This window comes from Chanos chanos, chromosome 2 (assembly GCF_902362185.1).
Source record: "Chanos chanos chromosome 2, fChaCha1.1, whole genome shotgun sequence".
NCBI classification, from domain to species: domain Eukaryota; kingdom Metazoa; phylum Chordata; class Actinopteri; order Gonorynchiformes; family Chanidae; genus Chanos; species Chanos chanos.
The window spans coordinates 35,626,534-35,653,937 of NC_044496.1; the positions used below are offsets into that span (position 1 = coordinate 35,626,534).

Genomic DNA, 27,404 nt, shown 5'->3' on the forward strand with positions numbered 1-27,404 from the left:
GATGGGTTTTGCCTGGAGATAAGCATAAGTCTTGAGGCCAGCCACTGAGTTCTCAGTCATTTTGTGCTTTCAGCGGTGCGTGTGTTACACAGTCCTGTTACACAGCTCTGACTATGGTAAGTTTACACTGCTGTCTGAAGACACAGGAGCATGATTAACCCTCTCTGTAGACTCATTAGACTATGACCTGGACAAGAAGATCCTTTTGCCCTGCCCTCACCCCATACACTGTCCACTCTGGTCTCCATAGTTACACTCACTAACTCAATGCATTACGACTGAGCAAAAACACCCTTTTCCACCGCCGTATTCTGAAAAAGGCCAATGGGATTTCAGAGATGAGGGTGCCAACACTCACCCAGAGAGATTATAATCCCAGCTTTTCACTTCTTATGACAGTCACCAACTGGCTATGACAACATTTTATCCATTTTTACACACATGTAATACCCTTTTATTGTGTGTGTATGTGTGTGTGTGTTTGTGGCAGGTAAAGTCTAGCAGACTGCATGGCTGTGAAATCAGTGGTTGGCTAAGCCAGAGCGCTGTGATTTTGGCTTGAATAACTCAGAGAAAATTCAGCAGGATACTCTGCAGAGTTTCAGATGTCACGTGCCAGAGAGAAACAAAGCACTCTTGCTCCACCCACACACACACACACACACACACACACACACAGCAGGTCCAGTCTTAGAGAAGCAGTCGGCGACAGAGTGTGGTGGGGAAAAAAAACAGGAAGGAAGTGCAAGGAGAAAAATCAGGTCCCAACATGTACACCTCCTCAGGTACCACGGCAACGCAAAAGTCTACAAAAAACCCCTCCCACTTTTTGACCGTCCAGTCTGGGATGAGAGGAACAGAGAGAGGGGTACGGATGGGCGTTCTTTTGCACTGGGTGGGGTTAGGAGGAGGAGAAGGAAGAGAAATGAGGCTCTCCTCCATTCCTCCTCTCATCTCTCTCTCTACCTGTCCTTCAGCTCCTGGGTGACTTTTTTGGTGATGCGACCACACATCAGGCCCATGAGGAAGAGGAGGCCCACCATCACGCCCAGCGTGCTCAGGATGTAGTTCTTAGCAGGCGAGTTCCAAACCTGATCCCTCAAGTCCGCAAAGCCCTCCGCAGGCGCCACCTACAGGCAAAGGTGAAGAGGAGATGATTAACTTCAGATCAACATATTAATTGACCAGCTGAATATTTAACCAGTTGGTACGATAGCTAAATGAAGTTTAAAAGAGACAGAGGTGGCAAAAAGCATGAGTGCAGGTGAAGAAAAAGTCAGTCTGCCCTTAGTGTTCTCTAAGGGACTGTAGATGCCTATGACACCTGCTAATGAAATGTGTGTGTGTGTGTGTTAGACTGAGTGTGTGAATGAGAGTGAGTAGGAGAAAGTGAGTGTGAGAGAGTGAGAGTAAGAGTGAGTAAGTGTGAGAGTGAGTGAGTGTGAGTGTGAGAGAGTGAGTGTGAGAGCGTGTGTATACCCTGGCAGCAAAGCTCCACATCTCGATGCGCTCCTGCAGTCTTTTCTTACACTCAGGCTGTAGCCGCACCCGTTTGTCCTGGAGAGCCTCCATCAAACAGGACATCTCTGTGGAACCCACAAACACACACACACAGTCAAGACATATAGGGTTCCCATTGCGTTATCTGTGTAAGAAGCTACAGACGGCTGGCCAGTGAATGACAGTCAGGACCTTGGGTGGTAACAGGGCGGCAATGGTGTGGAAACAGGACGGTAATGGTATGGTAACAGTGTGGAAACAGGCTGGTAATGGTGTGGTAACAGTGTGGTAACAGGGCAGTAATGGTATGGTAACAGTGTGGAAACAGGGCAGTAATGGTATGGTAACAGTGTGGAAACAGGGCAGTAATGGTGTGGTAACAGGGCAGTAATGGTATGGTAACAGCGTGGAAACAGGACAGTAATGGTGTGGTAACAGTGTGGAAACAGGGCAGTAATGGTGTGGTAACAGGACAGTAATGGTATGGTAACAGTGTGGAAACAGGGCAGTAATGGTGTGGTAACAGGACAGTAATGGTATGGTAACAGCGTGGAAACAGGACGGTAATGATGTGGTAACAGTGTGGAAACAGGGCAGTAATGGTGTGGTAACAGTGTGGAAACAGGACAGTAACGGTATGGTAACAGGGCAGTAATGGTATGGTAACAGTGTGGAAACAGGGCAGTAATGGTGTGGTAACAGTGTGGAAACAGGGCAGTAATGGTGTGGTAACAGTGTGGAAACAGGGCAGTAATGGTGTGGTAACAGTGTGGAAACAGGACAGTAACGGTATGGTAACAGGGCAGTAATGGTATGGTAACAGTGTGGTAACAGGACGGCAATAGTGTGGTAACAGTGTGGAAACAGGGCAGTAATGGTATGGTAACAGTGTGGAAACAGGGCAGTAATGGTGTGGTAACAGTGTGGAAACAGGACAGTAACGGTATGGTAACAGGGCAGTAATGGTGTGGTAACAGGGCAGTAATGGTATGGTAACAGGGTGGTAAAGGTATGGTAACAGGGTGGTAACAGGTCGGTAATGGTATAGTAACAGGGCAGTAATGGTATGGTAACAGTGTGGTAACAGGGCAGTACAGGTGTGTTAACAGTGCGGAAACAGTGCGGTAACAGCATGGTTAAGTACTCACGCCGTCCTCTGCCAGGGGGAATGGCAGCACACTGATGCTTAATGTCCAGAGCACATGCCGTGTGCAGGACAGGATCCACAAAGATATCTGCTTTACTCTCCTTTAATAAATTCAGCACCTCCTGTACACACACACACACACACACACACACACAGACACAGAGACAGAGACAGAGACAGAGACAGAGACAGAGAGAGAGAGAGAGAGAGAGAGAGAGGGGTGTGAGAAAGGCAGAGAACAACAGAGAGTCAAAAACAGCCAGAAAGGAGAAGGACATGACATACTCTCATAAAGTACATACATAAGGCTGGAAACAAACACTGTGTACAGGGGACTTCATCTAACTGGACTGATAGGCATGCAGGCAGAGGAATGAGTGCCATACCTTTTTACAGCCTTCGTTTTTTATCTTTAGCAGACCTGATTTCAGACACTCCTCAACCTGACCTGTCTGCTCCTGTGCAGCCACCTCCTCTGCGCATATATGCTGGATCTACTCCACACACACAAACACACACAGCGATAATGTAAACACACATTAAAACAGACAGACACACACACACACACACAGACAAAAAAAAAAAGTTGTTATGTGTTATGAGTGAGAACTGTGGTTCTGTGGCAGACAGAAGGGACTGGGATGTGGACACTCACCTCCTCTGCACAGTGGATCTGGAGCTGAGGGTCCAGCCTGTAATCTAGAGCAGACTCCTGCAGAATCACCCTGATCTGGTCCTCACAGTCCTGAGACAGACGCTGGAGACAGAGAGCAAGCGAGAGAGAGCGAGCGAGCGAGAGAGAGAGAAAGAGGTGAGAGAGAGAAAGAGGTGAGAAAGAGAAAAACCCACTAACAGTCCATCTGAAAATTTCTCATTCGTAGCACTGAATAGACGGTGGCTTTTTAGGCCACAGTGCAGTGTGAGTAACTTAATCGACATATTAGAGCAGCATGCCTGATGTGGTGTGGCCTTTGCTCCACTGTACTCATAAACATGTGATGCCTTTCCAGCTTTTTAAAAGGAAACAGCTTTCCACGCATTTAAGTTTGAAAGCCCATTTCACTTGGTTTGAATAAGAGTTTGGCATGAAAAGGGGCATTTTTCAGGGAGAGAGAACCCACCTGAGAAGAGAGAAACCACCTGACATGAGATTTAATGTTTGTGATGAGCTCTATGAGTGGGAGAGTGTAGCTCAGTGCAGTTTGTGTTTGACAGTCGGACGCTGAGTGACCAGTGTATTTAACAGTACTCTGTGCCTAGTGCAGTCTGAGATTTAGGGTCCATGTGAGCAGGCCAGCCAATCAGACTGTGAGTTTGACACCATGTGACTCACCTGGTCGGCGTACTTGAGTTTGAGACAGGATATGACCTGTCCCTCCAGTTCATTCCCATCCCGAGCATTGCTCAGAACATCGTTACAAAATTTGGGGATGTCTGCCTTGCAGGCTTTCCTGAGCACAGGGTTCAGTCGGTAATCTGGGTCACAGAGAGAGAGATAAGACTGACAACAGGCCCTCAAAAAACCAAACAACTGTGCAACTGTGCTTGTGGACTACAGTGTAAAGGTATCAATGTCATGTGAGGTGTATTTGCATGTGTGTGTGTGTGCGTATGTGTGTGTGTGAGTGTGTGTGTAATGAACACCTGTGTTCTGCGTAATCTGTCTCTTGGTGATCATCTGTTTGCATTTGGGGTCCATCACTTCACTGTTCTTATTCTGTTTCAGACACTGGAGCAAGTTCTTAGCATCTGTCTCAGGGCAGAACCGCTGCAGCAACCCCCCCACACACACACACACACACAGAGAGAGAGAGAGAGAGAGATATTACAGTCGAGTCCCAGTGGAGCCTGGTGAGAAAGACTCACAGTAAAACACAGTGAAGAGGCAGCTCCTGTGTCACTGTCTGAGGACTGTGTTACACTTTACTCAGCTCAGACGTTCACTGACTCTTTCACATGAACACATGCCTCCCCAGCTCTGTCTTTCAGTTCTCCTGCTCTTTCTAAAACCCTGCTCTTGACTTTGTGCACTCTTACATACAAATACAGCCTACAGTCTATTCTCCTTCTCTCCTAGCGCTGACACGGCTGCAGGTGTGTCAACCTGACACCGTTTCCATGTCTGTATGTCTCAGGTGGTTTGTCCACTCACCCGGATCATCTGTTTGCACACTCTCATCAGCTGGAAGTCCAACTCTGGATCCACCATCTCATTCTCCTGAAGTTTAAAGATCTTCTGATGACATCGCTGAGTCAGCTGCTTCTTTTTTTCCTTCAGACACTCAACCACCTGAAGACACACACACACACACACACTCTCACACTAATACTGCCATCTCCAGTGAATACGCTGCCAGTACAGATTCAGCTGCGTCTAGAACATTCTGAGCCCAACATCACTCCACTTAACTCTTGAAACTAAACAGACAATTCCAGTACCAATTATCATAAAACTCTTTTTGTGCGTGTGTGTTTAATTGTGATAATGTGACATGTGTAATCTATCATTAGAGTTTAACTGTAACTGTTTTTTTTTCTTTCTGAGGAGAGGTGAACAGAAGGGTGTAGATATGAGCTCACTTCATGAAGGCAGTGTAAAGTCACCCAGACATGAGGCAGGCAGTGTTAAGTCACCCAGACATGAGGCAGGCAGTGTAAAGTCACCAAGACATGAGGCAGGCAGACCCACCTGAGCGTTGCCATAGATCACGTTTTGACACAGCTGTTTGATGTCCTGCTTACATGACTCGTACAGGTCTGGCTCCAGACGGATGTCCTCAGACTGCCGGACAACAGAACAGAACAAACAGAAAGCAGAGATATGACAGCTGTAAATCAAACCTAACATACCACTCAGATTCTACAACACACATCATAACAAACCAAATTATACACACACACATAAAATCACAGGGTCCCAGACATAATGAAATCTATTTGCTCACACAGTTTCTTTTTTTAAAAAAAAAGCTTTGTCAATTCAAGAAATCATCTGATGCACTGACTGGCTGAGCAGAGAAAGCAGAGAAAACGCTGCCACGAGAGATTAAGGGGAAGGGATAAGATTAGGGTGTGTGTAAGATTAGACGACTAACCATCTCCAGCTCTTCCACCCTGAGCTGTTTGCGACACTTCACTGACACACGCTGCTCCTTCCCATCCTGCAGTGTGTCGTTCCTCACCGTGGTACTCAGACAGATGACCACATCCACCCTGAGAGAGACAGACAGAGAGAGAGAGAGAGAGAGGGAGAGAGAGAGACACAGAGAGGGAGAGAGAGACAGAGACAGACAGACAGAGAGAGAGAGAGACAGAGAGAATGTTGGGGGGGGGGACATACTGAGACCTAACAGTAGACGTGTAGTAGCAAGACGCAGTCTTTTGTGGGTGTAAAGTAAACTGTTATCATCCACAGAGCACAGAGAAAACCCTGAACAGTAACACTGCATAGGCTACACAGGACAATGCCTGAGCAGCATGCACAGTGACTCCGCAGATAAAGCCCTGACACTCACTTCTTCTTGATGTTGGGGCAGAGTTTGAGCACGTCCTCCTTACAGGCCATTTTAAACTTGTAGGAGAAGCGGAAGTCCTTCATCTGGATCTGGGTGAACAGAGGAATGGGACAGGCCAAACGGGGGTCGTTATTAACACCAAAACAACAACAAAAAAACCCCACCATCTACTAACAGGAGACATCCTGACTGATAAGTGAAAACACATGCATGCACATTAAGAAGCACTAATAACTCTCTCACCAGCTGGAAGTGAGTGACTCCTACTGCGCATTTTTCATTCACTTCTTTCTGATGTTTATTCTGCACAAGACACTCCATCAAATCCCCAGTGTCGATCTGATTATCTGCCACCTCCTGAGAGAGAGAGGGAGACAGAGTGTGTTAGGTTTATGAGAGAATTGATTGGTAACTGGACAGTTTGGTTTCGGTCAAAGGTAAATGGTCATCCAGTTTCTAGTTTTCCGAGTAAGTGAGATGTGATTGGCTGCTCGGGTTGTCACTCACATGGCAGTATGCCTGGATGGCTGGTTCACAGGCCCGGATCAGCAACGTCTCAATCTGAATGTCCTGGAAGACAAAAGAGCAAGTGTCAATCACACACACACACACACACACACACACACATATATATTATTTTATGTGTGTGTGTGTGTACATATTATATATACACACACACACACACACATATATAAAAAAATTCACCTCTGACTCCAGCTCTGTGAGGTTCCCCACCACGTCCCTGCATGGAGGAATCAGCTCCTCTAAATGGTCCTGCAGGCACTCCAGCTCCTTCACAAGAGAACACATTAGAAATCAGCACCAATGCACACAACGGCATTTAATAAATCCACAATAAGATGCAAACGTCATTTTCAACCCATGTTCATGACTCCAGTTCTGCATGCTTTTGTGGTTTGTTTTGGACCTTGTTAATTAAGAGGTAATTTGTTGATGGATCACCAGGACTGCTGATTGGCTGAACTAGTAGAGGGCATTGTTGCAGAGATGTTGGCTCTTACCTGCCCTGCTTCAGTTTTATCGCTGCACCACTTGCCCAGGTCAGTCATACAACGCTTCTGAAGCTCTGGGTCCAGCTTCACGTCTAGTGCCCTCTGGTGGAGAATCCGATGAACCTCGGTCTTACAGTCACGTGACAACTACATACAGACAATACAAACAACAAGGGTGAGAATTCTCTCTCCAACACACACGTCTCACCAAAAAAAAAAACAAAAGAAAAAACTCTTACACAAACACACACCACAGATATATCACATCGCTCATGCTCTTTCACACACACACACACACAATTAGCATGTCATTATGTCATTAATTAGCATCATTATGTCGTTTCTAGCCACAGATGAACAGATGGCTGCAGCTACAATCTCTTTATTTCTGATTGTGTGAAATGGATGATATCTAGACTCTTCAGCTCTGATTTTGTGGCATCAGCCCAAATCCCACACCAAGCAAAATGAGAGTCTACTGATAAACTCACCGTCCACTGCCTCTAGTCACTTTTACGAACATTAGGGGGAAAAAAAAAAAGGCTTGACATTTGATTACACTGTCATACTCTCAGCCAATGCAAATTACTCTGATTTTCACCCACTACATGATAGAGGTCATGCAGAATTTGCAATGAGAAAAATCTACTGAAATTTACTGTCATTTTTTCTACGATCTGGAGCATAAATATGTACCAGATACTCACTGTAGACTTTTCCACATCCGATGAGTCCTGCTGTTAAATTCAGAGTGGTCTCAGATGAGCTGCTATTCCTTTCATATGTGGCCAATGAATTTTTAAAGTTTATGAGTGACGTGTAGTTCATTTAAAATACTTTAGTTCTGACACTGCATATGTCCAAATATGTCATCTCTGCATCAGCCCTCCACAAACACAACAGCAAAAGACAGAACTCAATCACTCAGTCACTCATTCAAAGCCTCACATGCACACACACACACACACACACACAGTGCAGACTCAGCTCAGGGTTTCTAAGGTCCCATCTGTAGTTTAGCCTAGTACACACACATCTCACTGAGCGTGACGTGGGTTTGACCAGACACATCTCATTGACTGTAAGCTGACCATGGGAATTCAACACATAGGCATTGAAAACAAACACTGATCTGGTACCACTCTGCTGGAACCCTGTGGCCCTGCTGTCTTACCCTGCGGCCCTGCTCCTCCGTACGGTAGGCGTGACGGTACAGGCAGGAGAAGACGGCACCGGCGGGCATTGCCTCGTTGGTTTCGTTCCAGCCGTGCGTGTGGCATAAACGAGCGGCATCATTCTGGCACTTCCGGTACAGGATGGGGTCCAGTCTGCCAGATACAGAACCGTTACAACAGAACTGCGATCCAGAAAGTCTACATTACACCACATTACGCACACTTAGGCCCTGTTTACACCTTGCATTAAGGTCCGATTTTAGTGATCCGATCACAAGTGGACAGCTCAAAAGTACAGGTGTAAACTCATCCAATGGGCATTGAGGTCGCATCGAGATACGATCACTCAGACCACATTCAGAGGTGGTCTGGACCGCATATGACCACATTCTTATAGCAGTGTAAACGCGAAAGCGACTCGACCATATTGAACGACCGCCTACTCAACTGACGTCCTCTGCTTATGTTGTTGTTTTGCTGATTCAAAACAACAACATTTAACGTGAAAAAGCTTATCATGGTTTAATGTTCCAAAACTACGATCAATGATCACCAAATTTCTCTCGGACATCTCTTGTCAGAAACGCCTCCTCCTGTCAAAAAAATCAAAATTGAAATCCTAGGAGTATGGTCCTTACCTCACATTAAGCGTTTTCATCTCCATTGACCCCATTATAAGGAGACAGCTTAATGAGCCTTAATGCCCCAAAACATCGATCAATTATCACCACATCTCAAATGTCATAAGCACTATCTCCAGTCCAAAAAGCAAAAGTGAAATTCAGTGAAAGGGGTAATGTGTTGGAAATGATTTACGTGTTTATTTGCATATAGAGCAGGGAAGTGAGATCCGATCTCAAGTGGTCACTTGAGACAGGGATTCTAAAGCCAGGTGTAAACAGATGCACTTAGAGTTGCCCTCTTGTGATCGGATCACTAAAATCGGATCTTAATGCAAGGTGTAAACAGGGCCTTAGAGACAGTAGTCCAGATTACATCATATTACCTATCTTTAGTGGTAACAGACTGACACCAGGTAACTGACCTCTCTGTCAGATATGTGTGGAGAAGTTTATCTGACACAGTAAAGAGCTTTCTATGATAAGAGACTTTTATGATGTACATCTAATAATTCAGTCCTCGGTTTGGTCATGGAGACATTTTACTGTTGTTTCTTGTTTTCAGCTCTGGACTTGCTCACCTTTGCATCAGAGTTGGTTTAGATTTTACATTTGAACGGAACTGGCTTACAGTTACATTCAAATGAAAGAATAAACCCGGATTAAACATTTCACTCGGATTAAATTTAGAATTAGACGTGCGTCAGTTCATGCCCAGTTTTAAGTTATCTTGTCACCAAACACATTCAAGTGGAGCTTTGAAGAACATTTGAAACCTTTTTATAATGCTGACAAATGTGCCTGGTGTTGAGTGGGTAGAGAAGCTCATGGACAAACTAAAGCGTAATCCCAGAGTTATTCTAGGTTTAGAGTGGATTTGTGAAATCTTCTGACACTCACTTCCAGTCTCTAGAGATGAAATACTGCAGCTCCAGCAGTTTCAGCTCACAGTCCTCAACCATCTTATCAGTGTAGAGATGTTCCATCAGACACGACAGGATCCTGCAGTCACACACACACGGACACAGAGACAGGCAGACAGACACACACACACACACACACACAAGAATGGAAGAACGTGACAGTAAACACACCTACAAAAAGGAAACTGAAGAACTGAGGAAAAAAAAAGGAAGAAAGTCCTCTCACAGAGCTTAAGCAATAAAAAGACTGCATAAATAAATGAATAAACGGCAGTGGTAGTTGCAATAATACAACTACTACTATTAATACATGATAGGAAAGATGACTGAACAGTAGACACTCACATGGGATCTCCGTTGCGAATGTGTTTGCAGGCGGTCTGAATGACCGACTCACAGGCCTCGTTCAGGGCCCGGTCGATCCGGTAATCTGCACCGGGATCAGTCTCTTGGATCAATGACTGGAGCTACAATCAACCAATCAAACAAACAAACAAACATTTCTAACACTCAGGTTTTCTCGGCTAATTTACATGCCTGTGCAACAATGTGTCAATATTTTTAACCCCAATGGCCACCAAGCCTCTTAATGTGCTCTGTGCCTGTCTATGCATCTGCATGCGTCTGTATACATGTACGTGTGCGCGCATGTGCATCTGTGTGTGTCTGCATGCGCATATGCAGGTGTATGTGCGTGTGACTGCATGCATGTTAGGGGTTGCACGGAGTACTCGAGCATTTGTGTACTCAAGCAGTTACATCAATTCTCGAGTTTCTACATTAACATTGAGTACTCGTTAATCGCGTGATGCTTGATCTCACGTGCACTCAGTTTCCAGTTATAGCCCTTGGTAAACAAGTGGAAGGATAGTGACAGCAGAAAGGGGTGAAGCGATTGTTTGTTTGCTTTACTGTTGTATTTCACTGTGCAAATTTTCTTTCCCAACTGTCTCTGTGATGAAATAAATGTGCGTCGTGAGTTGTGAACGGGTTTCTCAAGGATGGCTCTAACATCGAGTCTGTCATATTATAAACTAGGCGACTACGCTAACATGGCTAAACAAATTAACGCTGTTAAAAACAGATGCAAGCAAATATGACTAATTTCATTAGTGAGTTGGTTAGGCTTACTAATGATGACCAGGTTTCACCGAATTTACAAAAAAACCCAGCTGCTATAGCTAAACAAAGTAAGAACACTTAGGTTATGTCCCACACTAAGCCTCTAGTTTTTCAAGAAAGGAGTACTCGATTTGTAAAGTTATGCACTCATGCAACCCCTAATGCATGTACGTGAGCATGCACGTGCATCTGTGTGTGCCTGTGTGTGAGACTCACTGCTTTCTGGCAGCTACTATCCATCGGGCCTTTGTCTCCACGGGCCACTCTCATCAGACAGTGGAGAGTTCTGCCTTTGTGGTGGAGGCCGGAGCACTGGGTCTCTATCTCTGTCCTGCAGTGTAACACGATCTCTGGACTCAGAGAGTAATCCTCCATTAGCATCCGCCTGTAGTCCAGCATCTCTCCCTGACACTCCCCTGACACCCCATGACCTGAGAGAGAGAGAGATTTGAAAGCTTTCATCTAAAACAGCTTTTATCTAAAAAGAGGTGTCAAACTTGTAGCCTGAGCTACATCAGCATTTTTGTGTGGCCACCAAAAAGCAAAAATATACAACGTTAAAGCAGAAGTTCCAAAAATATAGCTGCTTTCTGTTTTGGTGCTGGCAAAAATATGTGTGTTAAAAAAGAAAATAATAATTCACATGTTCTGTCCAAAGATGTTTTTCTTCCTAATTCTTGAACTATATGGTGTTTTTGTTCACAAGGCATGTCTATGTATGTGGCTTTGCATGGTGTTTTGTGTTTTGCAATAAACGTCATAAATATAACGTAAATGTCATTCTTTCATTACAGCCACTGCTTTTTTACAGACCTGCTTCACTACAAACAAACATGCACTCATTCTCCCTCTCTTCAACCCCTCTTTGCTCTCCATCACCTCTTTGACATTTTTTGCTGGCTAAAGTTACTGGGTGACGGGAAAGTGAAAGTGGAATGTGAGGCATCAGCACTGTGCTCTGTGCATGCTGGGAAAGCGGCAGATGTGTTTAGGGAGTTGGAGTTAATGATTATATATGATTATATGGGCAGCACTGCTCTAATGTAAAAACCTTCACTTTTCAGCCTACTACAGGCCCTGTGTATATTCATTTTCACTAAGCTCATGTGGGCCGTGTGAAGTAAGGCAGCAGGCCTTGTCTAGCAGACCTCGATTCTGACCCCTGCGATTTAAAAGACCTCGATTTTGACCCCTGCGATTTAAAACACCTCTAGTTTGACCCCTGCGATTTAAAAGACCTCGATTTTGACCCCCGCGATTTAAAAGACCTCGATTCTGACCCCTGCGATTTAAAAGACCTCGATTTTGACCCCTGCGATTTAAAAGGCCTCTAGTTTGACCCCTGCGATTTAAAAGGCCTCTAGTTTGACCCCTGCGATTTAAAAGGCCTCTAGTTTGACCCCTGCGATTTAAAACGCCTCTAGTTTGACCCCTGCGATTTAAAAGACCTCGATTTTGACCCCTGCGATTTAAAACGCCTCTAGTTTGACCCCTGCGATTTAAAAGACCTCGAGTTTGACCCCTGCGATTTAAAAGACATCGAGTTTGACCCCCGCGATTTAAAAGACCTCGAGTTTGACCCCCGCGATTTAAAAGACCTCGAGTCCGACCCCTGCAATTTAAAAGACCTCGAGACTGACCCCCGCGATTTAAAAGACCTCGAGTTTGACCCCCGCGATTTAAAAGACCTCGAGTCTGACCCCTGCGATTTAAAAGACCTCGAGTTTGACCCCTGCGATTTAAAAGACCTCGAGACTGACCCCTGCGATTTAAAACATCTCGAGTTTGACCCCTGCGATTTAAAACATCTCGAGTTTGACCCCTGCGATTTAAAAGACCTCGAGTCTGACCCCCGCGATTTAAAAGACCTCGAGTCCGACCCCTGCGATTTAAAAGACCTCGAGACTGACCCCTGCAATTTAAAAGACCTCGAGACTGAAGGCTGATTTATACTTCTGCATAGGCTCTATGCCATTGTGAGCATTTATACTACTGCGTTGGTGTGTCTGCGTCGCTCTGTAATGAAACCTTCAAAACCCTAGTTTGGATTGGGATCTCTATGCCACTGTGTTGATTTCCTCGTGCATTACAAATGATGGAATAATGTTAAATAAAAAGTCAGAATTCAGTGCTTGCACAATTATATCTGTAAAACAAGATTTGCATTCAAAAGAAGGACTAGTTTCTAAACTTTGGGGGACAGACAAACGGAGTTCTCAAAATAACGAGTGCTCAGTTCGCCATTTTGCTGGATCGTGTTGGAGTTGGAGCTAATAAATATTGAACAGCAGTTACTTTTACTGAAATTACTGCAACACAGAAAAGAGAAAGGACGTCGGAGGAGATGGTGTGTACGACCATTGAACCGATAGAGCAGAAGGAGGGTGATGCTTCCAAGCGGACCAATCACAGTTGTTGTGGTCTGCAGCGACGCGTAGTTACATTTCTAGGGAGGTGCACGTCACGCTACGGCATAGGCTACGGCGTAGGGTACGCGGCTACGCAGAGCCTACATCATAGCTACGGTTTAGATTCGACGCAGAAGTATAAATTGGGCTCGACTCCTGTGACTTAAAAGATGAAACGTCTGTCATCACAGAAGAGAGAACTGTAGACCGGAGAGGGTGCAAAGGAAAATAATTCTCTCTCATACACACACGTGCACACACACACACACTCTCTCAGGCAGAAGCACAGACACATACCTCTGTGCAGGGCGGACTCCAGGCAGAGCAGCAGGTAGGAGAGCTTGGCCTCTTTGACTTTGGGCAGGGTGGCGTCCACATAGCAGCGCAGTTTGCGCAGGTCCTGTTTACAGGCTTTGGCCAGAGAATAACTGACCTTATAATCCTGAGCTATCAGCTTCTGACGGGTCGACAGAGCTTCCCTACACTGTAAACACACACACACACACACAAAACAGCTAATTATTATTATTCAGTTCACTCCAAGCTGTGATCGTCACACACATACATACACACATTCAAACCACTTTACAGCAGTGAATCCAAAGAGTCCAGCAGAAAAGCAATGAGTGGAAAAAAATAACAAAACAAAAAACTATGACCAAAGCTTGAGGGTTCCCACTGAATTTAAGGCAACATGGAGTTTCCTGAGAACAGACTGATGAAGAAAAATGTGGATTACCTTATCAGACATGCTCTCTTCAAACTTGTGGTTGAAGAGACATTTATACACCCTTCCCTCTCCAGCTGGTGTCTGAAACACAGAGAAAGGTTGACAGACAGTGTGAAAGACCAAGAGACAGATTTTTATCATTCACACAATAATAACATGTTCCCTTTTCTGAAACAGGATATGTGGTTATGTCTCTATGTGCGACAGCTTCTGTCCGCAAGTGTCAAGACTGTGTGTATGTGTGAGCGTAAGTGCACGTGCGTGTGTGTGTGTGCGTGTACAGAACACGGGCGAGCTGTTGTCGCACTCTGAATCGTACATTTTCACAGAAGCGTTCTCTGTCGTCGCGACAGGCGAAGTACAGGTGTCTGTCCAGGTGGAAGTCGTCAGAGGAGAGCTCAGCCACGCGCATGATGGCTTTTTTACAGTCCTCTTTAATGGAGTAACGACCTGCCTGCTCCTCAGCCTCTGATACCAGGCCCTTCTCTAAACACGCTATCACCTCCCCCTGGGAGTGCAGATCCTATAAACAGAGGAGAAAGCAGAGGATAGATGAGAGAAAACTCCAGTGGAGCTAGAACAACATGGTACTGTAAAGTGTTTTGACATGAAAACATGTGACACGATGAGAAAAAAAAAAGATTAAAAATTACAGTTAGAGGTGATAAACAGTAAGAGGCTAGGAACTGTAACTCTCCTTAACAAGAAAGGAGTAATAAAAAATAAGGAACAAGGGTTGAAATCTACATGAAGCTGTTCTGGCCTTCAGCAGCTGTTCTCTAACTCCAGAGTTAATCATTAAGGAAAGTGCTGTAGGTCAAGAGGTTTTTTTTCTAGATCTGGGTCATGTCCAGAGACCGTCGGGTGTGGGGTTAATCACTGATAATGACCTTCTCTCCTGTGTTAACACTCCCACAGTGCAGCGTGTTGATGTCGTCTCGACACTTGTCCATGAAGCCGCAGATGAGCCTGTAGTCGCTGAAGATGATGGTGGTCATTTTGGTGATGTACTGTTTGCACTGGTACTCTGTAATGTTGCTACGGTGATCTACCAAACAGGACACGAGGTAGCCTTTCCCTTTCTCTTCAGCTGCACACTCTTTGATCTGTAACAGGAAGTTAAAAAAAAAAAAAAGAGTGAGCCCATTTTCCCTTTGTCTTAAACAGCGTGGCTCTGTCAGAGGGAAAGCTGCTGGAGGAGGAGGAAAAGGGGAGAAACTTTGGACGCGTACCTCTCCGATGGTGCTCTTACACACCTCCACTGCCACATTCTCAAACTTGGCATCTGTTGTTAGATTCAGCTTGTAATTCCACAGCAGCTGCAAAAGTTCACAAACAAATGCTTGTTTATTCTTCTTACGTTTGGGAAAAAGAGAACCTTGAGCTCACCACAGATCACAGGTAGCTATTCCAATCAACAGCTGTTGTCACACCTGTTGAAGCCCTGAAACATATAATCTTCAGCTCTCATACACACCTCAGCTCATCCAGTCTGTTAGCTTACAGCTGAATCTCTCACAGAAAATCCAAAAAAAACAAAAATAAAAAAAAACGAACCCAAAACAAAAAAAACACACACTCCAAAAATTATGAGGGTTTGAACAATTAACACCTGTAATTCCATCATTCCCAGCTTTACAGCAATAGCTTCTACAAACATTTACAAACTTTCCTTCTTGGTAGAAAATGGATGCAAACGTAAATCTCATTTTACAGCTTTGCACTGACACCCATTTGAATAAAACAGGTAAAAAAACTGACAAAATCATGCAATAAAAATCCCTCTAGATCACCAGTCTATACCACTAGGTGGCTGCCTGATCCTGTCTTGGCCTTGGACTAGTACTGAACTCAGTCTAACCCTGATCCTGGATGGACCTTGAACTAGCAGGGCTGTGGAGTCACTACACTAAACCTTCGACTCAGACTCCGACTCCTCAATTTATGGTAGTACCGACTCAGACTCCAGTAACCCAATTTTGCTTCCGACTCTGACTCCACAACTCCAACTCCGACTCCACAGCCCTGTGGACTAGTACTGAACTCCGTCTAACCCTGATCCTGTCTGGGCTATGGAAGAGGTCTCAGAGCTGCTGTCCCAGCCTTTTACCAAAAGCTCTGTGATACCTCCACACTCCTGGCCACAGATCTGGACATAACAACCATACTGGGTAAAGAGAGACAAAAAAAAAAAAAATAGACTTCACTTACGTGGTTGCAGTCGGCACTTATCTCTGTGTCCTAGGGAAAAAAGAAAAACAAGAAAAAAAAATCATTTTAAGAAACAATTCTGAATATCTAAAAACACACAAATACACACAGTTTTCAGGAATTCCAGAGGAGTTTCTGTGGGTCACGTTCTCATCCAGCGCAGGCAGACGTCACACGGAAGGTGCTGGAATACTTAGGCCTAGATCTCTTTGTGCCAGAGTGCGCTCGGCATGAGTAATGACGAGTAATGACGAGATTTCAAACACTGCCACTAAACTGCTTACATCAAAAAAAACAAAAAAGCTGTTTAAAGATTTGTGTGGAAAGACAGTACTGAACGTGCTGTTGCCTGTGTGCACCTGGCGAATATCTTTGCAGTCACTTGTCAAGGTGAGGAATCAAAACCTGGCTTTCCTGTATTCTCACTCCACTTCAAACACTTAATTCTGCAGGATAACCGCGTAAACCTGGACTACATGCAATGAAAACACAGGCTGAGTGAAGAACAGTCTTTGGTTGACAGTAGTGACAGTGGTGCCTGTGGATTCTTGTCCTGACCTCTGGGTGACAGCTTGCTTAAATGAAGACAGCTGTAAAGCTGCTGTTTCAGGGCCAGACCAGTCAGAGTGGAGAGCTTGGCATACTCATGCTTGTGTGAGTTAGCCTTAACTATCTCATGGCTCACACAAGCGTCAGCATCTGTCTTAAAACTGCCGAGACAGCGTTTGCCATTTCATACATTACGCTTCGCTGACATTGATGTGTCAATGAAAAGGCTATAGGGAGGCAAAGTCTTACCCCCTGGATCACTGAAGCTTGGTTCTTTAGTCATTTTTACCCTTAGCTGTGTAAAATATGAAAATAATGACGAGAAAAAAGTTAATCAGTTAGCAATCGGTTTAAAACATACTGAAAAAAGACTGTATTTCTCTGCCCAAGACGGTTTTAAAAATTACTTTAAAAACTACTTTTAAAATTTTCTGTAAGAAAAGAGAATAAACCTGTGAACAGTGGATGGCCAGACAACAGCCAGACCACTGGTTCCTTCAGAGTCTGACTGAACAATCAAAATGCCATTAAATACCACACGCAAAAGACTGAATGCAGTCAGACAGCAGAAAACAGGAAGCTGTTGTGTGTATACACCTTCTGACCCCCTGCTCCCAATAACAGAGTCCTACAAGACGTGTGACTCGCTGCCATGGCGATAAGGGAACAGGAGAAGGAGGGAAAAAGCATCCTGTTTATCAGTGTTATTGCACCACATCTCAGCCAGCATTAGTGTAGTTACTGGGAAAGCTACAGCCTGCACACTACAACTGCTGGCCTTCTTACCCTCTTATGGTCTGTCTGTCTGTGTGTGTGTGCGTGTGTGTGTGTGTGTGTTTATATGGCTATCAATGAAGAGAAAAAACGGATTATTATTGTGTCATCACAAAACACACTATTGTGAAATAAACACACCCACAGATATTAAAACCATAGGTCTGACAGTCAGACACTCTACTCAACACATCACATCCAATGATTTGATTTCTTTTCTTGTCTACACCTTCTCTCAGACACTGTTACATGAGAAACTACACAGACACACAGCAGCACAGCGAGTGCTCATCTCATCGACTCATTCACACCTACACATACACACACATACACACATACACACACAAGTGCTGACCAATAAATCATATTTTCATCACTATCGCGATATGAATATGTGCAATAAACAAATCGCAAAAGCCTGAAACGAGATGAATAAGAAAAATCATTGCATTTACACGCGCCGCGCATTCACACTCAGCATGCGAACATTTGATCTATCAGATGGAGCCCTGGATACATGGGCCATGCATTCACACCATTTGGCCAGTCAGGTGAAGCCCCAGCTAGCCCTCAGGTACCCTCAGATTCACTGGTGTCAATTTGATGGCGACTGCAAGGAAAGGCAGAAGAGCAAGGGAAATGTGGTTGTCGAAGACCCTGTGGTGTAAAAAAGCCAGCACTTCAGCTACTTGGCATTATTTTGGATTCAGGAGAGATGACGTGTTACAAACACAGGTAGGCCACTGTGTAAAACATGCCAAACATGTGCCAAGCATGTTCGAAATGATGACAGAGAATTAGGGCCATATCGAGGAAAAAAAAAACTCAGATTTCAAGAATAAGGTGGTAATATTATGAGAACAAAGTCACAACTGAGAAAAAAAGTTGCAATATTACAAGAATAAAGTCAAAATTTAATGAGAATAAGGTCATAATATTTCAAGAAAAAAGTCGTAATTTTACTAGAAAAAATCATAATATTACGAGAACAAAATCATAAAATTTCAAGGAAAAAAAATAATTTTTAGGAAAATATATTACCAGCAACCAACAAAATGGGTAAGAGGACAGTCAATGGCAGCCTGACCCTGCTTCTGGCAACTGCTGTTTGTCTCTTGCACAGTCTTTTCAAAGTCCTGACACTTATGATAATGTGGTGCTGGTGTGCCCAAAGATTAAGTATTTTGTTATTTGTGAAACCTACACTACAGTATAACTTCACAAGTTGCTCCACGTTCCTCATTTTAACTCAGATAGCAGGCTGCTCCTCTGATATTTCCCCTCTAAAATAATAAGAAGAGAAGTGCTTTATTGGTCACACACACATTAGCAGTGAGAGCGCTGAGATGCAGCCTTTGCATTTAACCCATCCTAACACCAGTGAGCGCACACACACACACACACTAGAATCAGTGAGCACACACACCTCCTGTTGTTTTTTTGCCAGTCAAGGTCACTGACAGGAGTACCCATGCAAACATGAACGTGCAAACTCCACACAGAAAGGACCTGGGACGTCTGGGATTCGAACGGTGCTAACCACTGAGCCATTGTGAAGCCCAGCCATGCGAAATGTGAAACACGTAGCCTAAAATTAAGACTTTATTCTCGTAATACTATGACTTTTTTCTTGTAAAATCACAACTCCGTTCTCATTATATTACGACTTTATTCTTAAAATCTCAGATTTTTTTTCCTCAACGAGGCCCTCACACTGTCGTACGAAATAATTTATTTCATTTCTGTATTCAGTGAGCATAGGCTATTCAACGTTTGGGGTCTGTGTTAGCAGTGTACCTATTAAAGCAGAAAGACATAGGTACTGTATAGCTAATATGCACACTTCAATATTTGTTCATTTATCATCAGTCATATTGTCATCGCAGTACTGAACCATGGTATCACACATGGCAGATTTTCCTCATATTGTGCAGGCCTAACACACATACACACATACACACACACACACACACACACACACACACACACACACACACACACACACACACACACACGCTTTCCTGAGAAAGCATGCACCTGCGACTCCTTTGAGCTGTGAATAAACATCTGATCCAAACTGGAGGCCATCTAAACTAACAAAGACTATGACTAGTGTTTATTCTTGAGGATGGAATCACGCACACACAAAGTACTCAAGAGAAAATGGATATTTCAGACCACGCAATTGTTCTGATCCTAGGCTTAGCAGAGACAGATTCAGTCCTGGGTCCTGTCACTCATATTCGGTTTTCTAGACTAGCAGCATTCTCCTCATGCTGCAGCTTCCGTCTGACAGCTTCCGTCTAATTCTCACACACACACACACTTGAATCTGCTTCACTCCAACACTGACAAAACGCATCTCTCATTCTCCTTCACATGAACACATGGCACCAAATTTCCACACATCCTTATTCTCACTTCCTCCACAGGGCAGGCTCTTCAGAGCAACTCCAAGGCCAATAAAAGAGAATCATACATTAACCATACGATGAGTTCAGAGAAAGCGCCTGTCGTCGGCCATACGTCTGACGGGAAGGGTTTGGATAACCACTGTACATAAACAGCGTTTATGTGTCCTTGCTAAGGGAGAGCAGTCCAGCTACAGTGGAGTTCAGATGAGGACTTGGTTTGGACTATGCCTGAACATTGGACTATGCTCTACTCAGTCAAGTGACTTCTTGTTTTTCTTCTTGCGTGACTTGTAGTATAGCTGATTAGATTCATTAGCAGCGATGGTCTGATCTTCACAGATTATGTCTGTGTGGCTTGTCTGAGAGAAACGTTTCTCAGCAAGTCCAACAATTAAGTACATCTACCGTCTGCTTAAAAAAAAGGAAGAGAGAGGAAAAAAAACACAAAAAAAACTAGGACAATTCTTTCTAAAAGTCTATTATTCTCCACGCCTGGCCTCTGAAACAATAGCGAATGGCCTGACTGATCAGAAAGGCATCAACTTCTATGCCCCCTGCTAATCAATCAGAAATGTGTTAAAAAACATACATACACATTAGAGTCCGACCAATAACACGGCGTGCTGATATTATTGACCGATATGAGCTAATAGCAGATAAATGACAATTAAAAAAAAAGAGACAGAAAATGGATCCTTATACCATGTTATGACATTCATGTCAGCCATGCCTGGTTTTGCTGCAGTAACGTAAAAGCCGGTACAGTCAGTCAATCATCAGATCATCAGAATTACATTTAACATCATGGTAGTTGAGTGGTGCAGGCTAAGCTGTTGACAAACTCGATTGTAGGTTTATTTATTAAACAATGTGGCAGTTCTAGCGAGTAAACAAACAACGCTCCTATCATTTCACTTCTAAAAATTCTCCAGCAACATCGCTTACAGCAGCTTATCTAATGTTATGTTTATCCGTGGAAGACCGCTAACGTTAATGGGTGATTGAACTGTAGCGTTTAACTTATCTTGCCTAAATGAAGCAGTGGTAATATCTGCGACTCGCATGTCTGTAGTTACAGTCGGTGCATTGGAAATTATTAAACCAGAGGGGACACGTAAATAAACGTGAGCTGAACAAGCATCTAACATGGCTTGGTAGCCAAACAAAGTTATTTAGTTATCTCTTTCAAACGTGTGGTGTCAAATCCTGAAGTCGAGAATCCTTGTTGCAGACAGTCATGTTGTATTACATGCATGGCAGCATTTACACTAGGTCACTGTATCAGTTTACTGCACCATTTATCAAAACTTTAATATATTTTGTTGTACTTTTGTTCTATAAAGTACTATTTATGACAAGTTTATTTTTAAGTTTAATTATGTCGTGTTATCTCAGTGAGGACTCTTAAATAACTATACATAACAAATGTTAGGAAAATCCTTGTTTATTTTATGTGTTTCTAAAGACAAAAAGAATATTGGCTGATATATCATTATCTGACTTTTAAATCATCAAATATTGAAATCAGTATTGGTCTGAAAAATCCTATATTGGTCAGGCTCTAATATATACACATACAAAACAAGAACAACAGCAAAATCTCACTGTGTCACCATCAGATGACGCTATTTCACAGGAGCGGGGGCATTGTTTTTCTGCACTATGACAAACAGATATTTTGGGGACTGGAGTGGTTTAGAGCAGCGGTTTGACTGAATCAGGCCGTGGACTGGAGAGTCGTGAGGTCAAACCTCTGCATGTTCTCTCTGAGTCACGTAATTCAACAGTATGGTTAAATGTGACCTCCCACAGGGCACCGGGACAAGTCATGTAATTCAACAGTATGCTTAAATGTGACCTCCCACAGGGCACCGCGACAAGTCATGCCTGAACAGCCGCTCCATCACCAAAGAAAGAAAGAAAGAAAGAAAGAAAAAGAAATTTCCCATAGCTACATAATCAACCCAGTGCTGAGGCAAATTGGTAAAGTCAGACTGGTCCTTGCTGGTACTGGTCTGTCATGAACATGTGCTAATTATATGTGTCCTGGTTAGTGGGTCAGGACCGTTCTAGGGTCTTAAAATAAATGAAGCATTTCACACTAGCTGCGCTTCAATGCTGCTGATGTTATACACCTTTAAAGCCTTGTCACACAGTGAGTGAGAGAACATTTAAGTACAGCCTACCAGAGCTAGACTTAACCAGTCTCAACACACATACACACACACACACACACACACACACACACACACACAGAAACTAAACCGTGGGAGGGTTAAATTATGCATTTCTGCTTTAGTGCAGAATGAGAAGGACAATGGAAGAAACTGAAATCATCTTCAGCAGAACTTCTTTAGTTGGCAACAGACCCAACACCAAATTCAAATGTTACCTTACAGGACAACAACAGGACTAACACCACAGATTATTGAGTAATATCACCCTGCCATAACAAGTTATGTACCACACAGCATCATACCATCAGATTAAAACAATGTCAGCCCAACAGACCTAAATATGCAACAAAGAACTGTAAGCTGACAGTGCAACTCCGTCCTCCAGACAAACCACACATTAAACATTTAAAATGCCTGCCTAGTGGGTCAGCTGCTAAAAAGGGGGGGGGGGGGGTGTTAACCACAGCAAAACAAGATCACATCAGTTCAAGGTAGCACTCAGGAAATGAAACACACCCTTGGGTTAACAAATATGATTCTGTAAGTGAGGCCCAAGGTATTTCATTCAGTCAATCCCCAAGTCACTACAATGGTAAACATGTGGCATGTTTCCACCACATGAGACAAAAGAAAACAAAAAACACTTTTTAACAAAGTGACTGCCGAAACCTTACTTGTTTTCTTTTAAGATCCTTTTTCAGGTTGCCTTTATGTTCATATGGCCGACAGCTGTTCTTGTCAAGCTTTTGGACTGAAGAGCAGATGTTACAAAAGGCCATGAACCTGTTGAGGGATCCTAGAGCTCCCAAACACATGCCATCACTGCCTTCTATTGGCATAATCCCATCTCTCGTTTCACAGTACTATGTCTACTCTTACAATCACCCAGAAAACAAAACAAAACAAAACAAAAAAACACAAGCTAGGAGAGACATACATTCACATGCAAAACAAGCAGCCTTGGCAAAGGCCCGCTGCAGTGCTAAAAATGGAGCTAAATCCAATCAGACACAGCCCAACCTGTTTTGACCTCACTCTGTGCCAGCACTTCAGACCATTCCCTCCCGAACCCAGTAGCAGTTTGGAGGTGGAGCCATCATAACAGGATTTCAAACTGTCATTCACACGTTCCATCATGAACAGAGTGAAGATAGACACCTGACACAACACTTCAGCACAAACTGTAAACACCAAACAGTATACATCCAGTCTCGTTAAAACAGTTCAAAAATCACGATCTGGGATTACGCATATGATCTGGAAATAAACGTTAAATCATACAAAAAATGTAAAGTAAGATACAAACTGGAAAGTATCATTTCAAAAGTCGTTTTCTGAATCACATTATCTTTGAGCAGATATTTCACCTTCCCCCTTTCCCACATGCTGTACCTGGTCTCTGATCGTAATGTGAAGGGCTGAGTAAACTTGACAAGATTAAATGGTATCAGACAAGACTTCAGATCGTGTACAGACATGGTGTGCAACTTGCATTTTAAAGTAGTCAAATGTCTTTGCAAATTTAATCTGGGACGACCACATACAGGTCATTTTCCTATCATAATGGAGTAATCTCTCTCCTGCTTCCACCAGTGCCAAAACTAAAGTAACTACAGGAACCAAACTGACATTTCCAAATGGTCCATTCAAGTGCCTAATTTAGGTACTGTAGCTCTATGGCTCACTCTGTTCTGTCAGTATTCGGAGGAGGGGAGGGGACAAGGAAGCAGGAAGCAGGAATGTGTCTGTCTGTTCACCCAGATCAAACACAGAGCTTCTCAACACCTCCTTAATCACAGCTTTTTATAGACCCATGCACATCAGGCTGAAAAAGAAAATGACCACATAAACAAAGCAACTGTAAATACTCATTTGATGGTGTAAAACCTAAAATCAAAATAATAAAACATAATAACAGCATTTCACTGGGAATACCAGAGGGCCTTCATCGCTCATCACTACACGCTGGTTTTCTGTTTTGGTTTTTTTGTTAAAAGGTTTTGACCCTCACAAGTAGAAAAAATAAAATCTTGGTAGATGGGACTTTTCCAATGTTTTTAGTCCAGGGCTAAAGATACAAAGCTGTTTCAGCCTCTAAAGATCTTAAAGCAGTGCTAAATCCTGCAAGAGTCTGGCCCTACAGGAGGAGGACCGCACACTCTGGCAGTTAAACGAGAGGGAGTAATTCAGTAGCCCAAGGATATGAGTGAAGGAAGTACCAGGACTCTCTTGGAATGGAGATGCTGATTAACATGCACGGCTAGTAACTATTTCACTACTAAAAAAGCACCAGTTTCTGACAGTGACCATCTGGATTAGTAACATTCACCTGACACAGAGTAATAACGCACAGTACGCCAGAACGCAAAACTGACAGCAGTATAAAAAACTTCCCTGAGGGTGCTATAGAAAATGCCAGAATATTACTGAGACCACAAGGTCTGGTCAGATATAATAGTACACAAAACTACATTTCTGCCACACCACAGACAAAGACTGATGGCATTTTATGCACTGATCCACCACCGGTCAAGATGCCGGCAGAGTTAGAGATTTCCTCCCACATTGGGGCAGAGATCTGACAGAAAACCTAGCCTGTAATTTAAAGGCACAACTCAAGGAGAATATGACCTGTAGAGGAAACTCTCGTGAATTTAGGACAACTGAAAAACCGTGTGTTTAATTTTAAACCAGTCTGTGGACTGAGAGTGTTTCTCATGGGGTTGAGGCAACAAAAACGTGATCACCTGTTTATTGACTTTCTTGCGTTAGCATGCTAATCAGGTGCAACCACCGCTTTCACTGTCACAGCCTGCCGACTGGACGATGGGGTAAAAGTATACAAGAGCTCTCGATGGCAAAGAAGCAGGCGAGAGAATGTGGACAGCAACTATGACCAAAACTGCAACCCCTTGACGTGGTCGGGTCCTCTTAACCAAAGACTGTAGCAGAAACGCAGTTTTGGATGGTGGCTGCATGAGATGAGATTAGAACAAGTCTATTCGAATATTCAGAGAATTCCGCTATATTTAACAATATGCAATCATAGGGTAAACATTTTAAAATAAATCCACATAGTATTTTGAAAGGTGAATATGCTTTTCCGGACAAAAATGTAAATAACCACATCGGACATGCCACGTCAATGACCTCCCCATACAGAATGGCTCTAGAAGAATATATTTCAATTAATGTCCTGAAGGCACACTGAGTGATTCACCATTACTATTTCACTGCATTCTAGTGCACTCCATTTTACAGGAACACAAAGCTCTTCCATATGAGCAGACTGGCAAACACATCGCGTAAAGCCATTTTTCTGCAGGTTATTCCGTGCGGATCAGGAAGACAGCCAACAAAACAATACCGTCTAGCTTCACTCTTGTAATTAGCCTTGAAGGACACTGAAAATGATCATCTCTTACTTTATTCATCTTTGAAAATGCGTGATTAAATACGTGGCTCGTGCAACACAGTCTTATCAGAGGCAAGCATGTTTAGAAACTGGCACAAACAGCCAAGAGTGAGACACCGAGTGTTAAGGTCAAAAAATTCTCATGCCTAACTTTGTCAGTGTGGCAGTCTGAAACAGAGTGCTGTTACAAATCTGGACATATTGTGAGCATGGTGACCTTAAATCAACTATTGACCATTTAACCTGTATTTTCTCATAATCGCCGATTGGAAACAGCAAGCTAATGCTGGCACCATGGTCCTTCGGACACTGCTCTCACAAAGCACAGTTACGTGGCTTGGAACCGCTGCAACAGCATCTCACTTTGGCAGAAACGGCATCTTACTTTGGCAGAAATGCAAGAAAATGGAAGTTTCCAGATATGTCACCGAGCAATTAACATCTGAAAACTGGTTCTTTCTCTTCCCTCACCAACACATTCCCACCGAAGTAGATTAGCGAGCTATAATGCTAAAAACTGACATGTTACCAGTACGCCCAAGATTTTCAAGTAACACGGTAACGTTAATGTTCTTTTTTTCTGGTTACCTCCTTCCGATCCTGCAGGCACTCAAGTACGGCAAGGTTGTTATTCCAGGAATGTTTAGGACAAAGCCTGGTCAAGTCATCCCGACAGGCCTGTTCCTCTGCCAGCTTCCACCCGGTGGAGCGACGGGCCTCTCCGGCCCCGGGCTGGGCTGGAGGGATTACAGGTTTCTGTATCCCCTGTTTTTTAGCATTATCCGCATTTTCTGATAGCTTCACGCTCCCATTGATTTGTGCCCAGGTGGAACTGGTGCAAACAGAGAAGCATATAAACAGTAAGAGAAGGTGCACACGTCTACACGCCGCCATCTTCGGTGAACTATCTATGCTGGCTAGCTACGGGAGCCGGACACGAACCCGTTTTTTTTGAACGAGTTAGAGCTTATCTTGGCGCGTGACGTAGTTCCAGCAGTGGCTTGATCATAGACGTATCACACATAGACTGCGAACAAATTGAGCGTTGTGTTACAATGTGTCGTATAATATTTACATAGGCTTCTCTCTGATTTTTCCTTTCTTTCCGTGCATACTAGTTATTATTCAAATTCATAAGCCATTTTGACGCTCATGAAGAGAGGCTAATGAAATAACTGGGTTTAGGACTGATCTGTAGTCAGCCCGTATATCAAAATCGGAATACATCTATCTTTTATACGTCTAAACTTTGATTCCCTATATATCACTATGCAACATCAGTAACACAGTTAAAACGTGATAGGCTGCGCTTGGATAGCACTGGACATTCTCAGAACCTATGTATATACTATAGGTCTCTGTGCCGGCTAGACAGCACTTATCACAAATTATACTCTGAATGACACTCTATGCTTCATGGATTGGTTTGCACCGATAATATGGTTTGACAGATATCTTGATGTGTTTCACTGATACCAGTAAAATTTGGCTCTGATTTTAATTTTTAAAATTGCAAAAATGACATGCATCCATGTTTGTAATACTATACTGGCAGTAAATGAGAGGCGTTTCATGATCGTAGTAAATGAAACGTTTCAGCTTCATTGTAAATATATATGCAATATTTATTCAAGGTTACCACAGAGCATAAAAACACTTGGTAAGAAAATACATTTACATATATACAGTTGACTCAGATACTGAAACAGCT

The 27,404-nt window shown here is 43.5% G+C and overlaps 1 protein-coding gene across 1 annotated transcript; it reads right to left on the reverse strand.

The window, feature by feature from the left end:
* glg1a (golgi glycoprotein 1a) lies at nucleotides 1–26,587 on the reverse strand. Its single transcript, XM_030765284.1, has 27 exons — nucleotides 26,282–26,587; nucleotides 16,365–16,394; nucleotides 15,386–15,472; nucleotides 15,044–15,259; nucleotides 14,473–14,676; nucleotides 14,163–14,234; nucleotides 13,721–13,907; nucleotides 11,232–11,446; nucleotides 10,239–10,360; nucleotides 9,871–9,972; nucleotides 8,350–8,503; nucleotides 7,883–7,912; nucleotides 7,185–7,322; nucleotides 6,868–6,954; nucleotides 6,670–6,732; nucleotides 6,406–6,519; nucleotides 6,163–6,251; nucleotides 5,743–5,860; nucleotides 5,337–5,429; nucleotides 4,800–4,937; nucleotides 4,292–4,415; nucleotides 3,981–4,123; nucleotides 3,303–3,404; nucleotides 3,034–3,141; nucleotides 2,649–2,769; nucleotides 1,480–1,586; nucleotides 1–1,130 (listed from the first exon to the last, which is right to left on the reverse strand). Exons 1-27 carry the CDS (start codon nucleotides 26,585–26,587, stop codon nucleotides 963–965), a joined length of 3,438 nt encoding a protein of 1,145 aa, XP_030621144.1. The 3' UTR covers nucleotides 1–962.
* Between the last annotated feature and the right edge of the window lie 817 nt (nucleotides 26,588–27,404).

Bases quoted from the DNA above. Each gene is read 5' to 3' on its own strand.
- glg1a (XM_030765284.1), bottom strand. From the start codon at position 26,587: ATGGCGGCGTGTAGACGTGTGCACCTTCTCTTACTGTTTATATGCTTC. The intron at 11,447-13,720 runs GTATGTGTCTGT...TCTCTCTCTCAG, and splicing joins GGAGTCCGCCCTGCACAGAG to GTCATGGGGTGTCAGGGGAG. The intron at 7,913-8,349 runs GTAAGACAGCAG...TGAATTTAACAG, and splicing joins CGGAGGAGCAGGGCCGCAGG to CAGGACTCATCGGATGTGGA.